At 50.5% G+C, this 19,172-nt stretch overlaps 3 protein-coding genes across 3 annotated transcripts; 2 read left to right on the plus strand and 1 right to left on the minus strand.

The window, feature by feature from the left end:
- Positions 1-1,622: 1,622 nt before the first annotated feature.
- Positions 1,623-4,363, minus strand: LOC308263805 (uncharacterized protein C11orf98; the record flags this gene model as incomplete). The annotated part of the gene is made up of 4 exons (XM_080696871.1): positions 1,623-1,732; positions 1,819-1,916; positions 4,039-4,163; positions 4,325-4,363. The coding sequence occupies 4 exons, from the start codon at positions 4,361-4,363 to the stop codon at positions 1,623-1,625; spliced, it is 372 nt and encodes a 123-aa protein (XP_080552997.1).
- Positions 4,364-5,058: 695 nt separating this feature from the next.
- Positions 5,059-7,161, plus strand: CSKMT (citrate synthase lysine methyltransferase; the record flags this gene model as incomplete). Its single annotated transcript, XM_080696859.1, has 2 exons — positions 5,059-5,113; positions 6,506-7,161. The coding sequence occupies 2 exons, from the start codon at positions 5,059-5,061 to the stop codon at positions 7,159-7,161; spliced, it is 711 nt and encodes a 236-aa protein (XP_080552985.1).
- Positions 7,162-17,458: 10,297 nt separating this feature from the next.
- On the plus strand, positions 17,459-17,823 carry UQCC3 (ubiquinol-cytochrome c reductase complex assembly factor 3; the record flags this gene model as incomplete). Its single annotated transcript, XM_080694097.1, has 2 exons — positions 17,459-17,578; positions 17,674-17,823. The coding sequence occupies 2 exons, from the start codon at positions 17,459-17,461 to the stop codon at positions 17,821-17,823; spliced, it is 270 nt and encodes an 89-aa protein (XP_080550223.1).
- Between the last annotated feature and the right edge of the window lie 1,349 nt (positions 17,824-19,172).

Raw genomic sequence — 19,172 nt, forward strand, 5'->3', positions numbered from 1 at the left:
GGCGCTCGCTTGTAATCCCAGCATTTGGGAGCGTGAGACCAGAGAATGGCGGTGCGCGGACAGCCTCAGCTACTTAGTGAGGCCCTCTGCAACTCAGTGAGACCCTATTTCAATAAAAGAATAAAAATAGGGCTGGGGGTGCAGCTCAGAGGTAGAATGCCCCTAGGTTCCATCCCAAGTACCAAAAAAAAAAAAAAAGTAAAATAGGCTCAGAAGTCAAATGCCCTGGGGTTCTATCCCCAATACCACTAAAAAAAAAAAAAAAGAAAAAGAAAAAAATTGCCGAGCACAGTGGCATACTCTTGTAATACTAGCACTTGTTAGGCTGAAACAGGAGGATCACAGGTTCAGAGCCAGCCTCAGCCACTCAAGGCACCCCTCAGCTTACTGAGACTGTTTCAAAATAAACACTAGGAGCTGGGTGTGGTGGCACACGCTTGTAATCATTCAGGAGGCTGAGACCGGACGGTAGTGGTTCCCAGACAGCCTCAGCTACTTAGGGAGCAATTCACAACTCAGTGAGACCCTGTTTCAAACTAAAGAATAACGCCAGGCGTGGTGGCGCACGCTTGTAATCCCAGCCCTTGGGAGGCCAAGGAAGGAGGATTGTAGAAGTTCAAAGCCAGCCTCAGCTAGTGAGGTTCTCAGCAACTTAGTGAGACCTTGTTTCCAAATAAAATATAAAAAATAGGTCTGGGAGTGTAGCCCGGAGGTAGAAAGCCTCTAGGTTCCACCCCCAGTACCACACACACACACACACACACATACACACACACACAGAGTCACTCACTAGGAAGACAAGGCCACGCTGGCTCTGCCTTGCCGTTGCTCAAGCAGGCTCTGTGGGCCCTCCTTCTGTATCATCTCCGTTCAGACCTCTTTTCATGGCCCACCCCATTTCTCCTTTCTTTTCTCTTTTTTTCCCCTGTGGTACTGAAGATTGAACCTAGGGGCATTCTACTTCCAAACTATACCCACAGCCCTATTTTTTATTTTTATTTTTGTGTGTGGTACTGCCGGTGGAACCCAGAGGCTTTTCTACCTCCAGGCTATACTCCCAGACCTATTTTATACTTTATTTGGAAACAGGGTCTCACTAAGTTGCTGAGAGCCTCACTCAGTAGCTGAGGCTGGCTTCGAACCTGTGCAATCCTCCTGTCTCAGCCTCCCAAGCGCGGGGATTACAGGCATGCGCCACCACGCCCGGCTTTATTTTTATCTTGAAACAGGGTCTCACTAGGTTGATAAGAGTCTCACTACTTGCTGAGGCTGTCCTCAAATTTGTGATCCTCCTGTCTCAGCCTCCCAAATCCTAGGATTACAGGCATATGCCACCATGCCCAGCCTGGCCCATCACACTCCTAGACTGAATTCACACACGTTAGCCAAAACTCTAGGGCTTTATTACAAATGGAGCTGACGGCCAGAAAGGGCCCTCTGCAGCCTTTCTTTTGTACCCTCTTCCTTCCCAACGTATCCCTCCAGGGACATCAGTAGGCCATGGAGGAAGAGGAATCTGGAGAAAATGGGAGAGGATAATGCTTTCCCCCCAGGGTCCTCTGAACAGCCATCAAATCCTCCTGGCTCCAGCTAAAAATCTTCTGGCGGGAGAAGCCAGCTTTTCAGCTCTCATCTTCAAGGTCCTCCATATCTACATCCTGGGGGGCTTTTGTCTTCTTTTGCCGTTTGGGCTGTGATCCACTAGTCTTGGCTGGCTGTGAGGGGGCTTCCACTGAGCAAAGAGAGGGAAAAAGGAGCATTAAAGAACCCACGTAAATCCACAGTCCCTCCCCTCCCAGCTCCGTGCCCGTGCCTCACCTTCCATGGCTGCCTTCTCCTTCTGAGCAAGCCGGATCTGCTGCAGGAGCTTTCTGCGCTTCTTCCCAGACAGAGTAATGTTGGCACGTGCACTGGATCTGCAGGTTAGGAAGAGCAAAGGCGGCCAGCTCAACCCGGCACAGGCAGGGCACGCAAGCTACTCAGACTACCAAAAGGGTCTTTGGAAGCCAGGCGTGGTGGCGCACGCGTGTCATCCCAGCATTCGGGAGGCTGAAACAAGAGGATCGCGGTTCGCGGACAGCCTCAGCTACCTAGTGAGGCCCTCTGCGACTCAGTGAGATGTTTCAAAATAAAGAATAAAAAGGCCGGGCGTGGTGGCGCACGCTTGTAATCCCCGCGCTTGGGAGGCTGAGACAGGAGGATTGCGCGGGTTCGAAGCCAGCCTCAGCTACTGAGCGAGGCTCTCAGCAACTTAGTGAGACCCTGTTTCCAAATAAAATAGAAAATAGGTCTGGGAGTATAGCCCGGAGGTAGAAAGCCTCTGGGTTCCACCCCAGTACCACCAAAAAATAAAATTAAATTAAAAATAAAGAATAAAAAATAGGGCTGGGGGTGTAGCTCGGAGGTAGAATGCCCTTGAGTTCCATCCCCAGTACCGAAAAAAAAAAAAACCAAGGGTCTTTGGAGCCAGGCGTGGTGGTATACACCTGGAATCCCAGTACTTGGAAGGCTGATACTGGAGGATCACAGGTTTGAAGCTAGCCTGCACAATTTAGTGAGGCTGTGGGCAACTTAGGGGGATCCTGTTTCCAAGTGAAAATAAAAAATCAAGAAAATGAATTGTAGGTATAGCTCAGAGATAGACTGTCCCTGGGTTCAATCCCCAGCACCACACACATGCACCAAAAAAAGAAAAACAAAGCCTTTGGATTCAAATTAGTTATTTGAAAGCGTGGGCTCAAAGGTGATGAGTTAAGTCTCATGAAGACTTAGACATTTTTATGGTTCAGTTGCGCCCAGGGGCATTTCACCACTGGGCCAATTTTGTTTGTTTGGGGTACTGGGGGTAGAACCAGGGGCGTTCCATCTTTTAGCTACATCCCCAAGAACTTTTGTGAAATTGGGAATTGAACCTGGGGGCATTCTAACTCTGAGCTATACCCCCAATCCCTGTTTATATTTTGTTCTGAAACAGCCTCACTTGGTCGCTGAGAGTCTAAGTTGCTGAGGCTGGCTGTGAACCTGCAATTTCCCTGTCTCAGCCTCCCAAGTACTGAGATTACAAGAACGTGGCACCACGCCTGGTTCTCTCCTAAGTCTCCCAAGTACAAGGATTATAGGCATGGCCCTAGCTCAACATTTAAGACTTCACTTAGTATCATTATCAACACACTAATGAGAATCAAGCGTTAGAAAAAGTATTTAAAAACCAGGCAAGAAGCTGGGTGTGGTGGCGCATGCGCATGCTTGTTAATCCCAGCATTTGGGAGGCTGAGACAGGAGGATCCGAGTTCCCAGGCAGCCTCAGCTACAGCTTAGTGAGGCCCTTTGAAACTCAGTGAGAGCCTGTTTCAAAATAAAGAATAAAAAATAAAAATAGGGCTGAAGGTGTAGCTCGGAGGTAAAATGCTTCTGGGTTCCATCCCCAATACTGAAAAAACAAAAAACCGGGCATGGTGGCCCACTCTTATAATCCCAGTACTTGGTAGGCTGAGACGGGAGGATCGCATGTTGGCACACCGCCTTGGCAAGTTAGCAAGACTGTTTCAAAAATAAAAAATAAAAGGGGTTGGGAATGTAGCTCTGCGATAGAACACCTTGGGATGGGAGCTCTTCCCCAAGACTAAATTCTTGTAAATTGCATGTAAAATCCTACGCGTACTTTTGGAGAAATTCAACGAGTGTTATACAGACATCATGTGTGCAGTTTTCTATACACAAAAATAAATGACCTGGGCTTGGTGGCACACGCCTGCAATCCCAGTATTTGGGAGGCTGAGACAGGAACATTGAGGCCAGCCTCATCCCCTTAAAACAATTTTTTTCAAAGTAAAAAATAAAAAGATGGGGGTGTATCTTAGAAGCAAAATACCCCTAAATTCAATCCCTAGTACCAAAAAAAAAAAAAAAAAGAAGTCTGCAAAATCTTCCTGAGACTTTGACCAGGGCCCAAGAGAACGCCCGGGAGCGCGCAGCCGCGGGGTCCCGCTCGGAGCCCGGCCCAGGCGGGGGCCCGAGCGGACGCGCGCCGGTACTCACGCCCGCTTCTTGAGGTGGTGCCGCGTGGTCAGCCCCGCGTCCAGCACGGCTCCGACCACCCGGTGCCGCAGCCTCCGCGCCCGGCCCAACGCCCGCCGCCGCTTGAACAGCTTCTTCTTCAGCTCCTGCGCGGGGCGGGGAGAGGCCATCAGACCCCGGCCGCCCGCGCCTCGCGGGGCACCCGCCCGCGGCCACCCCCGTCCGCCATCGACCCCGGCCGGGCGAGAGACCCGAGCTGCGGGCAGCTTTGGGACACAGAGCCGCGGCCCCCACCCCAGGCCGTCACCGTTCGGGGCCGGTTGATCTTCCCTCCGGGAGCCCCCATGGTGGTGCAGCGCTCTCACCGCCTCCCCGGCGCAGCTCGGCGAGGCTCCGCCCCGCGCGGCCCGCGGGCCAATCGCAGCTCGGGGGCGGGGCCCGGCGGCTATAAGAGCGCGCGTGGCCGGCCGCGCCGCCTTTCGGAGGGCCGAGGCGGGTGAGTGGGGCGTGGGCTCTGCGGGCAGGCCTGGTGGGCGTTCTGCGCGGGGTCTGCGCACCCTCCTTTTCTTGGCGGGGAGCGGGCGTGCGGTCCTGCTCCCCGTTATGTACGGAGGCAGAAGGAAAGGGCTCCGGCCCCTCGGCGTCATGTCTTCGGTGCCGGCGGTTTCCCGTCTGCCGGTTCTATCCTCAGGCGCCGGGACACAGAGCTGGGAGCCGGGCCGAGCCCGGGCCCAGCGTCTGCGCTGCGGGTTGCTCACGCTTCCTTCTCTGCTTTCAGGTCGGCGGACGCCGCCCCAGGAGCGAACGTTGTTCCATTCTCTCTCCTGTTTGTCGTTGCAACCAATAAAGACTGATCCTACCCAAGTACATCCGTGTCGGCGTTCTTTTTTCTGAGGCGGCAGAGTTCGGGGAGCCTTACGCATTTCTCCGCACTGCGGAATTTGCAGATCTTCCCTAGGGCCTAAGGCTCGGGTAGGCGTGCCGACGACACCTTGCGCAAGGCTCCCCGGCGACCGCGGGATGGCTGCCGGCCGCCTCGGGATGGCTGCGCTGCGCCGAGCGCTCCTAGCGAAGGGGGCGCACCGCGCCCTCGCAGGTAAGGAAGGTGGATCCCTAGTGATCGGTGGAGCTGGGGAGACCGCTCAGTCATAGAGCGCTTGCCTAACGTGGGAGGCCCTGGCTTCAGTCAGACGACGCTGGGCCTTAGTGGCCTGGCGGATCTAGTTCTCTGAAGTTGGAGCTTAAAACAACAGGGTAGTTGGGGGTGGTGGCGCGCTTGTAAACCAGTGCTTGGGGGGTTGAGACAGGAGGATGCGAAACCGCGGACAGCCTCGGCTACATAGGCCCTCCACAACATAGCGAGACCCTGACTCAAAATAAAAATAATAAAAAATAGGGCTGGGGATGTATGTCGGAGGTAGAATACCCCTGGATTCAATCCCCAGTACCGCAAAAAAAAAAAAAAAATCACAGTGTAAACTGGGTATGAGGGTTGCTTGTAATCCCAGTACTCGGGAAGCTGGAATTGGATTTTTTTTTTTTTTGGCAGAGCTGGAAATGGCAATCAGGGGCATTCTACCTCCGAGCTACACCCCCTCCCTATTTTATTCTTTATTTTGAAACAGGGTCTCATCGAGTTACATAGGGCCTCACTATGTAGCTGAGGCTGACGGCAAAACTGATCCTCCTGTCTCAGCCTCCCAATGCTGGGATTAAAAGCATGCCACCACGCCCAGTTATTTTTTTTCTTTTGAAACAGTATCAATGAGTTGTAAAGGGCCTAGCTAAGTAACTGAGGCAGTCCTCAAACGCAATCTCCTCTCTCGGCCTGCCAAATGCTGGGATTACAAGCATGTTCCACCGAACCCTGCCATGTCTCAGGTAATAATCCCAGTACTTGGGAGGTGGAGACAGGATCATGGGTTCAGAGCCAATCTTGTCCTTTTAGCCAGGCTCTCAGCAACCTAGTGAAAGACCCTTTTTCCAAATAAGGAATAAAATCGGGTTTGGGGTGTAGCTCAGGTAGTAGAATGTCCCTAAAACCGAGGATTGCAAGTTCACAGCCAACCATAGGAACTCAAGGCACTCTATAATTTTACTAAAATTTTTCAGAATTAGAAATGAAATAACAGCCAGGTGTGGTGGTGCATGCTTGTAATCCCTGCGCTTGGGAGGCGAGACAGGTGGATCGCACGGGTTCGAAGCCAGCCTCAGCTACTTAGTGAGGCTCTCAGCAACTTGGTGACACTCTGTTTCCAAAAAAAAAGGTCTGGGAGTATAGCCCAGAGGTGGAAGGCCTCTGGGTTCCACCCCAGTACCACCAAAAAAAAATAATAAGGCTGGCACAAAACACGGGGTAACTCGGTGGTAGTCTGCGTACCTATCACATAAGAGCCTGCATTCAGTCAATTCCCCAGAACAAAACCACCTGTTGTGTGCATGTGGTGAGTGGTGACATTGGTGACACATACCCTCCAACTGTCCACAGGCACCCTGGCTAGTAGTTGCCTGGCGGACCGCAGCCTCTGGGATCGCCTGCATGCCCAGCCTCATCCAGGCAAAGTCCCCACCTTTGACTGGTTCTTTGGATACGAGGAAATCCAAGGACTCCTACTTCCGCTCCTACGAGACGCTCAAGCTGCCCATCCGCTGCGGGTCCTGGATGTGGGCTGTGGGACCTCGAACCTGTGCACAGGCCTCTACACCCAGTCCTCCCATCCTGTGGATGTTCTGGGGGTGGACTTCTCTCCTGTAGCTGTGGCCCACATGAACAGACTCCTGGAGGGCAGCCAAGGACAAGCACCCCTATGTCCTGGGCATCCTGCTTCCCGTCTCCGCTTCACGCAGGCTGATGCTCTCAATCTGAAGCCTGTGGCTGATTCAGGCTCCTTCCAGCTCGTGCTAGACAAGGGAACTTGGGATGCTGTAGCCCGGGCTGGTCTGCCTAGGGCTGACCAGCTGCTGTCAGAATGCCTGAGGGTCCTAAGCCCCAAGGGGACCTTGATTCAGTTCTCAGATGAGGACCCTGATGTGCGGCTGCCCTGCCTGGAGCAAAGATCTCTAGGCCGGACTGTGACCATGCAGGAGTTAGGCCCTTTCAGGGGGATCACCTACTTTGCCTACTTGGTTAAAGGCTCTCATTAAAGATACTTTAGTCCAGACCAGTGTCTTCTGTTGGGATGGAAAGGCTGGAAATACAAAATTTTGAGTCCCAGCTTCCACATTCTTTGCCCTCATCCCCCGTAAAATGCCTGGATGTGAAACATTTAGCCATGCCAGACAAGATAGGTACCAAGAAGCTGGGCGTGGTGGCGCATGCTTGTAATCCCAGCATTTGGGAGGCTGAGACAAGTATCCTGGTTCAAGGACAGCCTTAGCTACTTGGTGCACACTTGTAATCCCAGTGCTTGGGAGGCTGAGACAGGATGATCGCACAGGTTCAAAGCCAGCCTCAGCTTGTAAGGCTCTGCAACTTCGTGAGACCCTGTTTCCGAATAAAGTATAAAAAATAGGTCTGGGAGTAGAGCCTGGAGGTAGACTCTGGGTTCTACCCCCAGTACCACCAAAAAAATAATTGGGCTGGGTGTAGCTCAGAGGTGTGTAGCTCAGAGGTAGAATACCCATGAGTTCCATCCCCAGGACAAAAAAAAAGCTGAGTCCTGAGAAGAGTGAATCATTCCCCACTGCTAACTAAACAAGCACCTAAAAGTAGATTAGAAACTCAATGTATGACTCATTTGCCTAACCTTGTATTTTGGTTTTTTTTTTTTTTTTTTTTTTGGAGGTCTGGGAATGGAACCCAGGGGCATTTACCTCCGAGCTACACCCTCTGCTCTGTTTTTTATTCTTTATTTTTTTTGAAACAGGGTCTCACTAAGTAGTTGAGGCTGTCCGCGAACCGCGATCTTCCAGTCTCAGCCTCCCAAATGCTGGGATTACAAGCGTGGCCCTGTCCTATTTTTTATTCTTTACTTTGAAACAGGTTCTCACTAAGTTGCGGAGGGCCTAACTAAGTAGCTGAGGCTGACCACAAACAGCGACCCTCCAGTCTCAACCTCCTGAATGTGGCACCACGACAGGCTCGGCTTCAAAACCAAACCTCGATGACATGGTGGGAGAGAGAACAATACTTACCCCTAAAGCTGCTGGGAAGCAGGAGATGGGGATATTCCATGAAGCGGCTTCTGCAGACACAAGATCCCATTGCTGGGTCCCAAAGGGGACAGGGGTTGGGGGCTTCCTGGCACACTGGCTCCTCTAGAATCCACGAGGTATCTTGCTCTTCCTGTTCCTGCCCCCAGCTGAGTCCAGGGTTGAATGTTCTTAAGGGAGATCGGGGGTCCTGTGGGCTCCAAGCCCATCCTGGGGGAAGGTGGAGAAAAGGAGTTAAAAAGACAGGAAGGACCTGGGATATACCTGTAACCCCCATACTTGAGAGGCTGAGACAGGAGGATCACAGGTTCAAAGCCAGTTCCAGCAATTTAATGAGGCTCTCGGCAATTTTATTTTTATTTTTGTGGTTCTGGGGATGGAACCCAGGGGCATCCTACCTCCGAGTTAACACCCCAGGTCCTATTTTTTTAGTCTTTTTATTTTACTTTTGTGAAACAGGATCTCACTGAGTTATGAAGGGCCTCACTAAATAGCTGTCCACGAACTGCAATACTCTGATCTCTGCCTCCCAAATGCTGCTGGACTTACAAGCATGCACCACCACGCCCAGCTGGCTCTCAGCAATTTTGACCCTGTTTCAAAAAAAAAAAAAAAAAAAAAAATACTCCTAGGGTTGTAGCTCAGAGTTAGAATGCCCCTGGGTTCCAACCCTAGTAACCACAAAAAAAAAAAAAGAGTAGTTGGGCATGGTGGTGCACACTTATAATCCAGGAGGACCACTGTTTGCAGCCAGCCTCAGCTACTTAGTGAGGCCCTTTGCAACTCAATGAGACCCTATTTCAAAATAAAGTATAAGCCCGTTTGGTGGTGCACACTTGTAATCCCAGTACTTGGGAGGCTGAAACAGAAGGATAGTGTAGCTTTGAAGCCAGCCTCAGCTACTTAGTGAGGCTCTCAGCAACTTAGTGAGACCCTGTTTCCAAATAAAACATAAAATAGGTCTGGGGCTGTAGCTCAGAGGTAGAAGGTCCCTGGGTTCCATCCCTACTAGCTCAAAATTACATAAATAAATAAAAAAGGGTGGGGTGTAGCTCAAAGGTAGAATGCCACTGGTACCTAAACAGAGTAGAATGTCCCCAGTACAAAACAAAACAGTAAGGGCAGCGTGTGTGTGTGTGTGTGTGTGTGTGTGTGTGTGTGTGTGTGTGTGTGTAGTACTGGGAATGGAACCCAGGAGCTTCTACCTCTGGGCTACACTCCCAGTCATATTTTGTATTTTATTTGGAAGCAGGGTCTCACTAATTTGTTGAGAGCCTCACCGCACATTGAACACAGGGGCATTCTACCTCTGAGCTATGCCCCCAGCCTTATTTTTTAGTTTTATTTCAAAATAGTCTCACTAGGTTGATTGAGAGAGAGTCTCACTACTTGCTGCGACTGTCCTTGAACCTGTGATATTCCTGTCTCTGTCTCCCAAGTACTGGGTTTACAGGTGTGTGCCACCATGCCCAGTTTAAGAGCAGCAATTTTTTTTTCTTTGCAGGTCTGTGGATGGAACCCAAGGGCATTAAACCTCCGAGCTATACCCCCTGACCTATATTTTATTCTTTATTTTGAAACAGGGTCTCACTAAGTTGCAGAGGGCCTCAGTACCTGAGGCTGTCCGCAAACTGTGATCCTCCTCTTTCAGCCTCCCAAATGCTGGGATTAGAAGCCTGTGCCACCACACCCAGATGGGCAGCAATTTTAATTGGAAGGCTAGCTTCATAGCCTTGGGTCTCTCATTTATTAAGAGAAAAGTATCTTCCTTATTAGGTTGTTCTGAAAATAATGAGGTCAAATTGTTTAGCACAGCCAAGTGTGGTGGCGCATGTCTGTAATCCCAGCATTCAGGAAGCTGAGACCAGAGGATTGCAGTTCTCAAACAGCCTCAGCTACTTAGTGAGGCCCTTTGCAACTCAGTGAGACCCTTTTTCAAAATAAAGAATAGCCAGGAGTGGTGGCGCACACTTGTAATCCCTGTGCTTGGGAAACTGAGACAGGAGAATCACAGGTTCGAAGCCAGCCTCAGCTATTTAGTGAGGTTCTCAGCAATTTAGTGAGACCCTGTTTCCAAATAAAATATAAAATAGGTCTGGGGGTATAGCCCAGAGGTAGGAAGCCTCTTGGTTCTACCCCCACTACCACCAAAACAAGAATTTAAAAAAAAGCCGGGTGTGGTGGCGCACGCTTGTAATCCCCGCGCTTGGGAGGCAGAGACAGGAGGATCGCGCAGGTTCGAAGCCGTGCGCGCTGGCTTAGGAGACCCTGTTTCCAAATAAAAAAATGTAAAAATAGGTCTGGGAGTGTAGCCCGGAGGTAGAAGGGCTTCCAGGAACCCCAGTACCACCAAAAATAAATAAATAAATAAATAAAATAAAAAATAAAAATAAATAAAAAATAAATAAAAAGAAAGAATAGAAAATAGGGCAGAGGGTGTAGCTCGGAGGTCGAATGCCCCTGGCTTCCATCCCCAGACCCGTAAAAAAATAAAAGATAAAAACGCTCACCTCTATTGGAACATACAGACATGAAAGTAAGTCCAGGAAAGAAGACGTCCAAAACATAACCTCTAGGTAGTCTGACTTGGTGTGATTTTATCTTTTTACTCATGAAAGCAAATGTATTAAAAGTACAAAAAAAAGCCAGGAAATGCCAAGTGGTTCCCAGTACTTGGGAGGCTGAGACAAGAGGATGGAAGGTTCACAGCCAACCTCGGCTACTTACTGAGGTCCTCCACAACTTAGTGAGACCCTGTTTCAAAATAAAGAATAGAACATAGCTATGGGGGTATAGCTTGGAGGTAGAATGCCCCTGGGTTCAGTCCCCAGTACCACACAAAAAAAGTACAAAATATTAAAAATACAGATTAAGCCGGGCATGGTGGCGCACTCTTGTAATCGGGGAGGCGGAGAGAGGAGGATCGCGCTGGTTCGAAGCCAGCCTCGCTGGCTTAAGAGACCCTGTTTCCAAATAAAAATATAAAAAATAGGTCTGGGAGTGTAGCCCGGAGGTAGAAGGGTTTCCAGGAACCCAGTAACACCAAATAATTAATTAACTAATTAATTAATTAAAATATAGATTAAAAGGTGTCATTCATTCTTAGAATTGCTAGTGTCGATCAGTTTTATCAACTGTATTGACTTTTCTCTCCCACATCTTTTTTTTCCCCTTCTTTCTATTTTTGTTAGGGATTGAACCCAGACGTGTTCTGACTCTGAACTATATAATCCCAGGCATATTTCATTTTATTTATTTATTTATTTATTTATTTATTTATTTATTTATTTTGTGCTGGGTGTGGTGCTGGGAATTTAACCCAGGAGCATTCTACCTCCAAGCTACACCCTCCAGCCCTGTTTTATTCTATCTCCTAGTTATACCCCAAGCCCTAATTTTTATTCTTTACTTTAAAACAGTGTCTCACTAAGTTGCAGAGGCCTCACTAAGTACCCAAGGCTGGCCTTGAATGTGTGGTCCTCCTATCTCAGCCTCACAAGTTCTGGGATTATGAGCATGTGCCACACTTAGCTTTTTTTTTTTTTCCTTTGGTGATACTGGGGTTCCTGGAAACCCTTCTACCTCCAGAATACACTCCCAGACACCTATTTTTTATATTTTTATTTGGAAACAGGGTCTCTTAAACCAGCAAGGCTGGCTTCGAACCTGTGCAATCCTCCTGTCTCCGTCTCCCAGGCACAGGGATTACAAGTGTGCACCACACTCGGCTTTTATTTTTAATTTTGAAACTAGGTCTAAGTTGTTGAAAGCCACATTAAATTGCCCCAAGATGGCCACTGGCAAGCATCGGAGCCTTCCGTGAGGCAAGGCTGCTATTGCGGCCTCTGAGGCCGGGATCGGAGCCTGCCGAGGGGTTAGGCCTGTGCTGGGGCCAGTAAGGCCGGTGCTGGGGCCTCTGAGGCCGGGATCGGAGCCTGCCGAGGGGTTAGGCCGGTGCTGGGGCCAACGGCGGGCATCGGAGCCTTCCGTGAGGCAAGGCCGTTATTGAGGCCTCCGAGGCCGGGATCGGAGCCTGCCGAGGGGTTAGGCTGGTGCTGGGGCCAGTGAGGCCGGAATCGAAGCCTGCCGCGAGGCAAGGCCAGTGCTCGGGCCTCCGATGCTGGGATCAGAGCCTGCTGAGGGGCTAGGTCGGTGCCGGGGCCAGCGAGGTCGGGATCGGAGCCTGCCGTGAGGCAAGGCCGGTGCTGGGGCCTCCGAGGCCGGGATCGGAGCCTGCCGAGGGGTTAGGCTGGTGCTGGGGCCAGCGAGGCTGGGATCGGAGCCTGCCGTGAGGCAAGGCCGGTGTTGGGGCCTCCAAGGCCGGGATCAGAGCCTGCTGAGAGGTTAGGCCGGTGCTGGGGCCACTGGCCGGCATCAGAGCCTTCTGTGAGGCAAGGCTGCTACTGAGGCCTACGAGGCCCGGATCGGAGCCTGCTGAGGGGTTAGGCCAATGCCGGGGCCATCAGCTAACATCGGAGCCAGCTGAGGGGTTAGGCCGGTGTTGGGGCCAGTGAGGCCAGAACTGGGGCCTCCCATGAGGCAAGGCCGCTGCTTGAGCCAGGGAGGTCTGGATCAGTCCACCAGGTAGCCAGGCCACAACTGGGGCCATCAAGAGTGGGATCGGTATTTGCAACGCGGCACGCACAGAGAAATATCACAGAAAATTAAAACCAGATGCTTTCCCTAATCAGCAATAACTAGGAGGAAAGGGGCAATAGGAAGTGGTCGAGCTATAGAAAGGGCCCTATAGTGAAGCAATTAAGGTGACCAATCAGAGGGTATGGAATAGGGGAGGATGGAGCCTCTTTAAAAAGCAGGAGGTACATAAACAAATGTATCAAAGTTAATCACCAAACAAGCATGGGATCCAGGGAGGGGGAGGGAATGGGATGGGGGCTGGAGGAGGGCTAATTGGATGATGTGTGCTTGTATATCCTCTCAAGTCATATATTCCAATGTGATGTATGATTACAATGCACCAATAAAAATAAATTTAAAAAAATAAATAAATTGCCCCAAGCTGGTATCCTCTTGTCTCTGTCTCCCAAATACTGGGATTATAGGAGTGCGCCATCACACCCAGCTTTCCACATCTTTCTTTACCACATTCATTTACATTGTGTAAGTGTGTACACACATAAGTGTGAGGCTAAGGATCAAACTCAGGGCCTCGTACATGGTAAGCATACATTTTACCATGGTGCTACACTCAAAAATCCTTAATCTTTTTTTTTTTTTTTCCGGGTGTACTGGGGATTAAACCCAGGGGCATTCTATTTCTGAGCTACACTCCCATACTCTCAGTCCTTGTATTTGGTACTGGGTATTGAATGCAGGGGCATTTTACCTCCAAGCTATACCCAGTCCTATTTTTTACTCCCCAGGACACCAGGTGGCCCTGCAACTCCCAAGACCATATTAGAGATAAACTCAGGGCTTTGTGCATGTTAAGCAAGCACCCCACAACTCAGTTGCACCCCTAGCACTTTTTTTATTTGTATTTATTTATTTGGCACTGAGGATTGAACCTAGAAGCTTTCTACTTCCAAGCTATACCCCTAGCCTTTTTTTTTTTTTTTTTTTTTTTTTTTTTAGCAATATTGGGGATTCAACCCAGGGGCATTCTGGTATTCTACCTCCAAGCTATACCTCTAGCCCTATTTTTTATTCTTTATTTTGAAACAGGGTCTCACTAAGTTGCAAAGGGCCTCATTAAGTAGCTAAGTAGCTGAGGTTGGTCGAGAACCTATGATCCTTCTCTCTCAGCCTCCCAAGTACTGGGATTACAAGTGTGTATTCCCATGCCCAGTGCCAGCCCTATTTTTTCTTTTTTCTTTTCTTGGTGGTACTGGGGTTCCTGGAAGCCCTTCTACCTCCGGGCTACACTCCCAGACCTATTTTTACATTTTGATTTGGAAACAGGGTCTCCCAAGCCAGCGCGTGCGGCTGGCTTCGAACCTGCGCAATCCTCCTATCTCTGCCTCCCAACCCCGGGGATTACAAGCGTGCGCCACCACGCCCGGCTTATTTTTTGTTCTTCTTCTGTTTTTTTTTTTTTTTTTGCATCCCAGAGGCATTCTACCTCCAAGCTACACCCCCAGCCCTATGTTTCATTCTTTATTTTGAAACAGGATCTCCCCGAGTTGCAAAGGGCTCCCTAAGTAGCTGAGGCCGTGAACCGCGATCCTCCTGTCTCGGCCTCCTGAATGCTGGGGTTCCAAGCGTGCGCCACCGCACCCGGCTTTTCCTATTTCTTCTTTATTTTGAAACCAGGTCTCGCTGAGTTGTGGGTAGCTGAGGCTGGCCGAGAACCTGTGCGATCCTCCTGTCTCAGCCTCCCAAGTCCTGGGATTACAAGATCCCTTTCTGCATTTATTGAGCTCTTACTGTGTGCCTGGCCCTGCCGAATGCAGGGACAGCTGAGCTTTCCATTTGGGCCTGGTCTAGAGTCCCCAGATCACAATGGCCCAGCTGAACCACTGTCCCTCACCTGGCTCTTCACTTTGGTCCTGGAAGAAGGCCTCGGCCTCCTCGTCCTCACCATCCGTGAGCAGCAGCAGCTCCTCATGCGGCCACTGGAGGTCTTCACTGTCTTCATTTGTCTCCGAGGCTTCGACCACAATTGAGGGCAGGCGGACCTTCTGAGAGACAACCTGAATGAGGACGGCGGGAATGTTGGCCCCACTTGGGGTGAGCCAGCGGCAGGACCCTGGGTGGGGAAGTACCAACCTCAACATCCTCATGACCTTCAACCCTGCCAATGTCTTCCCTGGCCTTCCAGAGAGTACTGGTCAACCTGGGGCTCTGTGGCTGCCAGGAGGAGCCTGGGCTATCCCTAGGCCAAGGCCCTTCCTCCTTGCTGCCCCCTGGCACAAGGGCCATGGTGATGACTGAGTGCAGGGTGGGTGAACTCCGAGCAGAGTACCCCTGCCCGTGCACTGCACAGACTGCCCCTTTAATCTTCTTTGAACCTGGCCCCTTAATCGCTGCTGAAGAGGATGACGTGCTAGGAGATTATGGGCCTTCCAGGGGAGGGAGTTTCCCCAGAGGTGGGATAGGAGCTTTATTTCTATTTAGTCCCTGAGACTGGCGATGACCGCCAAGGTAGGAGACAACAAGGGCATGTGGATTAAAGTGCTAAGTAAAGAGCTGTGATAACGAACCTGGAATTTTCTGACTCCCTTGCTCACTGGTTTTCCCATGATGGCTTATTTGTATCTCTCTCTCTTTTTTTTTTTTTTGGCACTGGGGATGGAGCCCAGGGGCATTCTACCTCCAAGTTACACCCCAGCCCTTTATTTATTTATTTATTTATTTATTTATTTATTTATGATACTGGGGATGGAGCCCAGGGGCATTCTACCTCCAAGTTACACCCCAGCCCTTTATTTATTTATTTATTTATTTATTTATTTATTTATGATACTGGGGATAGAACCCAGGGGCATTCTACCTCCAAGCTACACGCCCAGCCCTATTTTTTTTTTTTTTTTTTTTGCATGGGTCTGGGGATGGAACCCAGGGGCACTGACCTCCGAGCTACACTCCCTGCCCTATCTTTTTTTTCTTTATTTTGAAACCGGGTCTCACTGATTTGCAGAGGGCCTCACTAAGTAGCTGAGGCTGTCCGCGAACCTCAATCCTCCAGGTCTCAGCCTCCCAAATGCTGGGATTACAAGCGTGCGCCACCACGCCCAGCCCAGCCCTATTTTTAATTTCTTATTTTGAAACAGGGTCTCACTGAGTTGCAAAGGGCCTCATTAAGTAGCTGAGATGTCCTCCAACCGTGATCCTCTTGTGTCAGCCTCCCAAATGCTGGGATTACAAGCGTGTGCCACCACGCCTGGCTTGTTTGTATCTCATTTGATGAATACAGGTGGTGTTTACTGTTTCCCAGGAACTCTAAAGTGCTTTACATATCAACTCAATTGTTCTAAAACTATGAGATCCTGTGAGGACCCACATTTTCCAATGCAGAAACTGGGGCACAAAGGACTTAGGTGATTTACTCAAAAGGGTCACACAGCTATGGGGTATTTTTGTTCCTTGAAAAGTAACAAGGTGAGCCGGGCGTGGTGGCGCACGCTTGTAATCCCAGCATTTGGAAGGCTGAGACCGGTGGATCGCGGTTGGCGGACAGCCTCAGCTACTTAGTGAGGCCTTTCGCAACTCAGTGAGACCCTGTTTCAAGAATAAAAAATAAAAAAATTGGGCAGGGGGTGTAGCTCGGAGGTCGAATGCCTCTGGGTTCCATCCCCAGACCCGCAAAACAAACAAACAAACAAACAAACAAACAAAAAACAACCAAAAAAAAGAAAAGTAACAAGGTATTTGTTTAAGAAAATTATACCGGTTTCCCACCTAGTACAGCTAGAGTTTTTGTTGGGAGTTGGGAACAGTGCAGTGATGTGTGTAAATATCTGGATGACCACTGTTGAGAACACGCAAATTACTGCAGGAAATCGGAACACACAGCACCGCCCTCTACTGGTTGGGAAATTTCGGGAAAGAGAAAATGGGTAACTGCGCTGGGCATCTGACCCACGCTTGTAATCCCAGCATTTGGGAGGCTGAGACAGGAGAATCGTGGTTCGCGGACAGCCTTGGCTACTTAAGTGAGGTCCTTATAACTCAGTAACACTTATTTCAAAATAAAGAATAAAATATAGGGCTGGAGGTGCAGCTCGGAGGTAGAAAATGCCCCTGGGTTCTATCTCCAGTAACACAAAAAAGAAAGAGAAAAGAGAGGACAATTGCAAAATTCACAGCAATCAGCCGGGCGTGGTGGCGCACGCTTGTAATCCCAGCATTTGGGAGGCTGAGACAGGAGGATCGCGCTTCACAGACAGCCTCAGCTACTTAGTGAGGCCCTCTGCAACTCAGTGAGACCCTGTTTCAAAACAAAGAATAAAAAATAGGGCTGGGGGTATAACTCGGAGGTAGAATGCCTCTGGTTTCCATCCTCAGTACCGAAAAAAATTTTTTTCACAGCAACCGTGAAGACTGGCACTGTCCTCAGAGCGATCGCCTTTCAGATGTCGTGACCTCGCTCCGCCTTCAGACCTAAGTGCCAAAACTCCAGAAGCTCGAGGCCCTCATCCATTAAGAGCTCGACGCTCTGGACCGTAAACGTTTCTATGGTCACGCCCTCTCTAGCCCGGCAGCGTCTCTATGGTCGTCCCCCCCACTGTGGACGCTCTAGCCTGCGCAGGAGGCGTCGAGACGACGTAGTGGCCCTTCTAGGCGGCGGGAGGACCCGGAGGGCATCTCCATGGTTGCAGGGTCGGCCATGGGGACCTTGCGGAAGGCGCTGGTCGCAGTGTTGGTGCTGGGCGCTGGGGCTGGCGTGGGGTCTCTGCTCTTTGCTCTCGTGACCCCGGGAGAGCTACAGAAGCGGGAGATGCTGAAGGTAGGAACGGCTGGAAGTCGCCGGGCGGGATAGGCGTGCGGAGAGCCGGGGAGCTGGCGGCGGCGGCGATTGTGACCCTCCTTTCCCGCCCGCAGGAGATGGCGGGGCAGGACCCGCGGCGCAGGGAAGAGGCGGCCAGGACGCAGCAGCTAGTGATGACTGCCCTGCAGGAGGCCGCGGCCACGCAGGAGAACGTAGCCTGCAGGAAGAACTGGATGGTTAGCGACAGCGGGAGGTCTGCGTGAGGCCAGACCTGCCCTGGTGGGCGCTGGGGGCCCAGGCAGCCTTTTTTCTCCGTGGACTGGAGGGGACTCCGGACTCTTGACTCACCAGGCCCTGGGAAGCAGCCGCCCGGTGAGCACGGACCCCTCCCCAACCCTACGCGGAATGCTTTAGCGCCCACTGCGCCCAACGCGGCCGAGACTGGAGCTGGATGTGGCAAACCGAAGGAACCAATAAATCCTATGTGAGCAGTCAGAGTGAACACAGCAGTCGCACGAGTACAGATAGAAAGTTGGGGTCGGAGCCCGGCGTGCGGGCGCACCCCTGTAATTCCAGCATTGCGCAGGCTGAGACAGGAGGATCGCGGTTTGCGGCCAGCCTCAGCCACTTAGGCCCTCTGCAACCCAGTGAGACCCTGTTTTAAATTAAAAGGATAAAAAAGTAGGTCTGGGGGTGTAGCTCCGAGAGAATGGTCCTGGGTTCCATCCCCAGTACTGCAAAAAATAATAAAAGAAAGTTGGGGTCAGCACTGCGGGTGCTGTTGACTACCTAGCTCCTGCCTGCCGGCACTTGTTTCCAAAAGAATCAGGTCGTGTGGTCTAAGTGTACTTCTAAGCCTTGTGTGTGTGTGTGTGTGTGTGTGTGTGTGGTCTTGGGGATTGAATTCAGAGGCATTCTACCTCCAAGCTACACCCCCAGCCCTATTTTTTTATTCCTTATTTTGAAACAGGGTCTCACTGAGTTTTGCAAGGGGACTTACTAAGTAGCTGAGGATGTCTGCAAACCCTGATCCTCCTGTCTCAGCCCCCGCTAATGCTGGGATTACAAGCGTGTGCCACCATAAACAAAATAAAAGGTCCTAACTATTTCAAGAGTTACAAAAACATAAAATTTAGCCAGGTGGAGTGGCAAACACTTGTAATCCCAGTACTTGGGAGACTGAGACAGGAGGATCACAGGTTCACAGCCAGCTTCAGCTGCTTAGTGAGGCCCTCTGCAGCTTACTGAGGCCCTGTTGCAAAATATAGAACAAGATAAACAGCACTGGTGCACACCTGTAATTCCTGATACTAGGGAGACTGAGGCCAGCCTGGGCAATTTAGCCAGAGACCCTGTTTCAAAAATAAAAAGGGCTGGGATATAGCTCAGTGATAGAATGCTTGCATAGCATGTGTGAAACTCTGAGTGCATATCCCTAGCCCCAGGTACTTTTATTTATTTAATTATTTTTTATTTTTTTGGTGGTACTGGGGTTTCTGGAAGCCCTTCTACCTCTGGGATACACTCCCACGGGCTACACTTTACCAGACCTATTTTTTAACTTTTTTTTTAATGTGGAAACTGGGTCTCAAGCCATCGAGGCTGGCTCTGA

Source organism: Muscardinus avellanarius (assembly GCF_963383645.1).
Source record: "Muscardinus avellanarius genome assembly, chromosome: 1".
Taxonomy (NCBI): Eukaryota; Metazoa; Chordata; class Mammalia; order Rodentia; family Gliridae; genus Muscardinus; species Muscardinus avellanarius.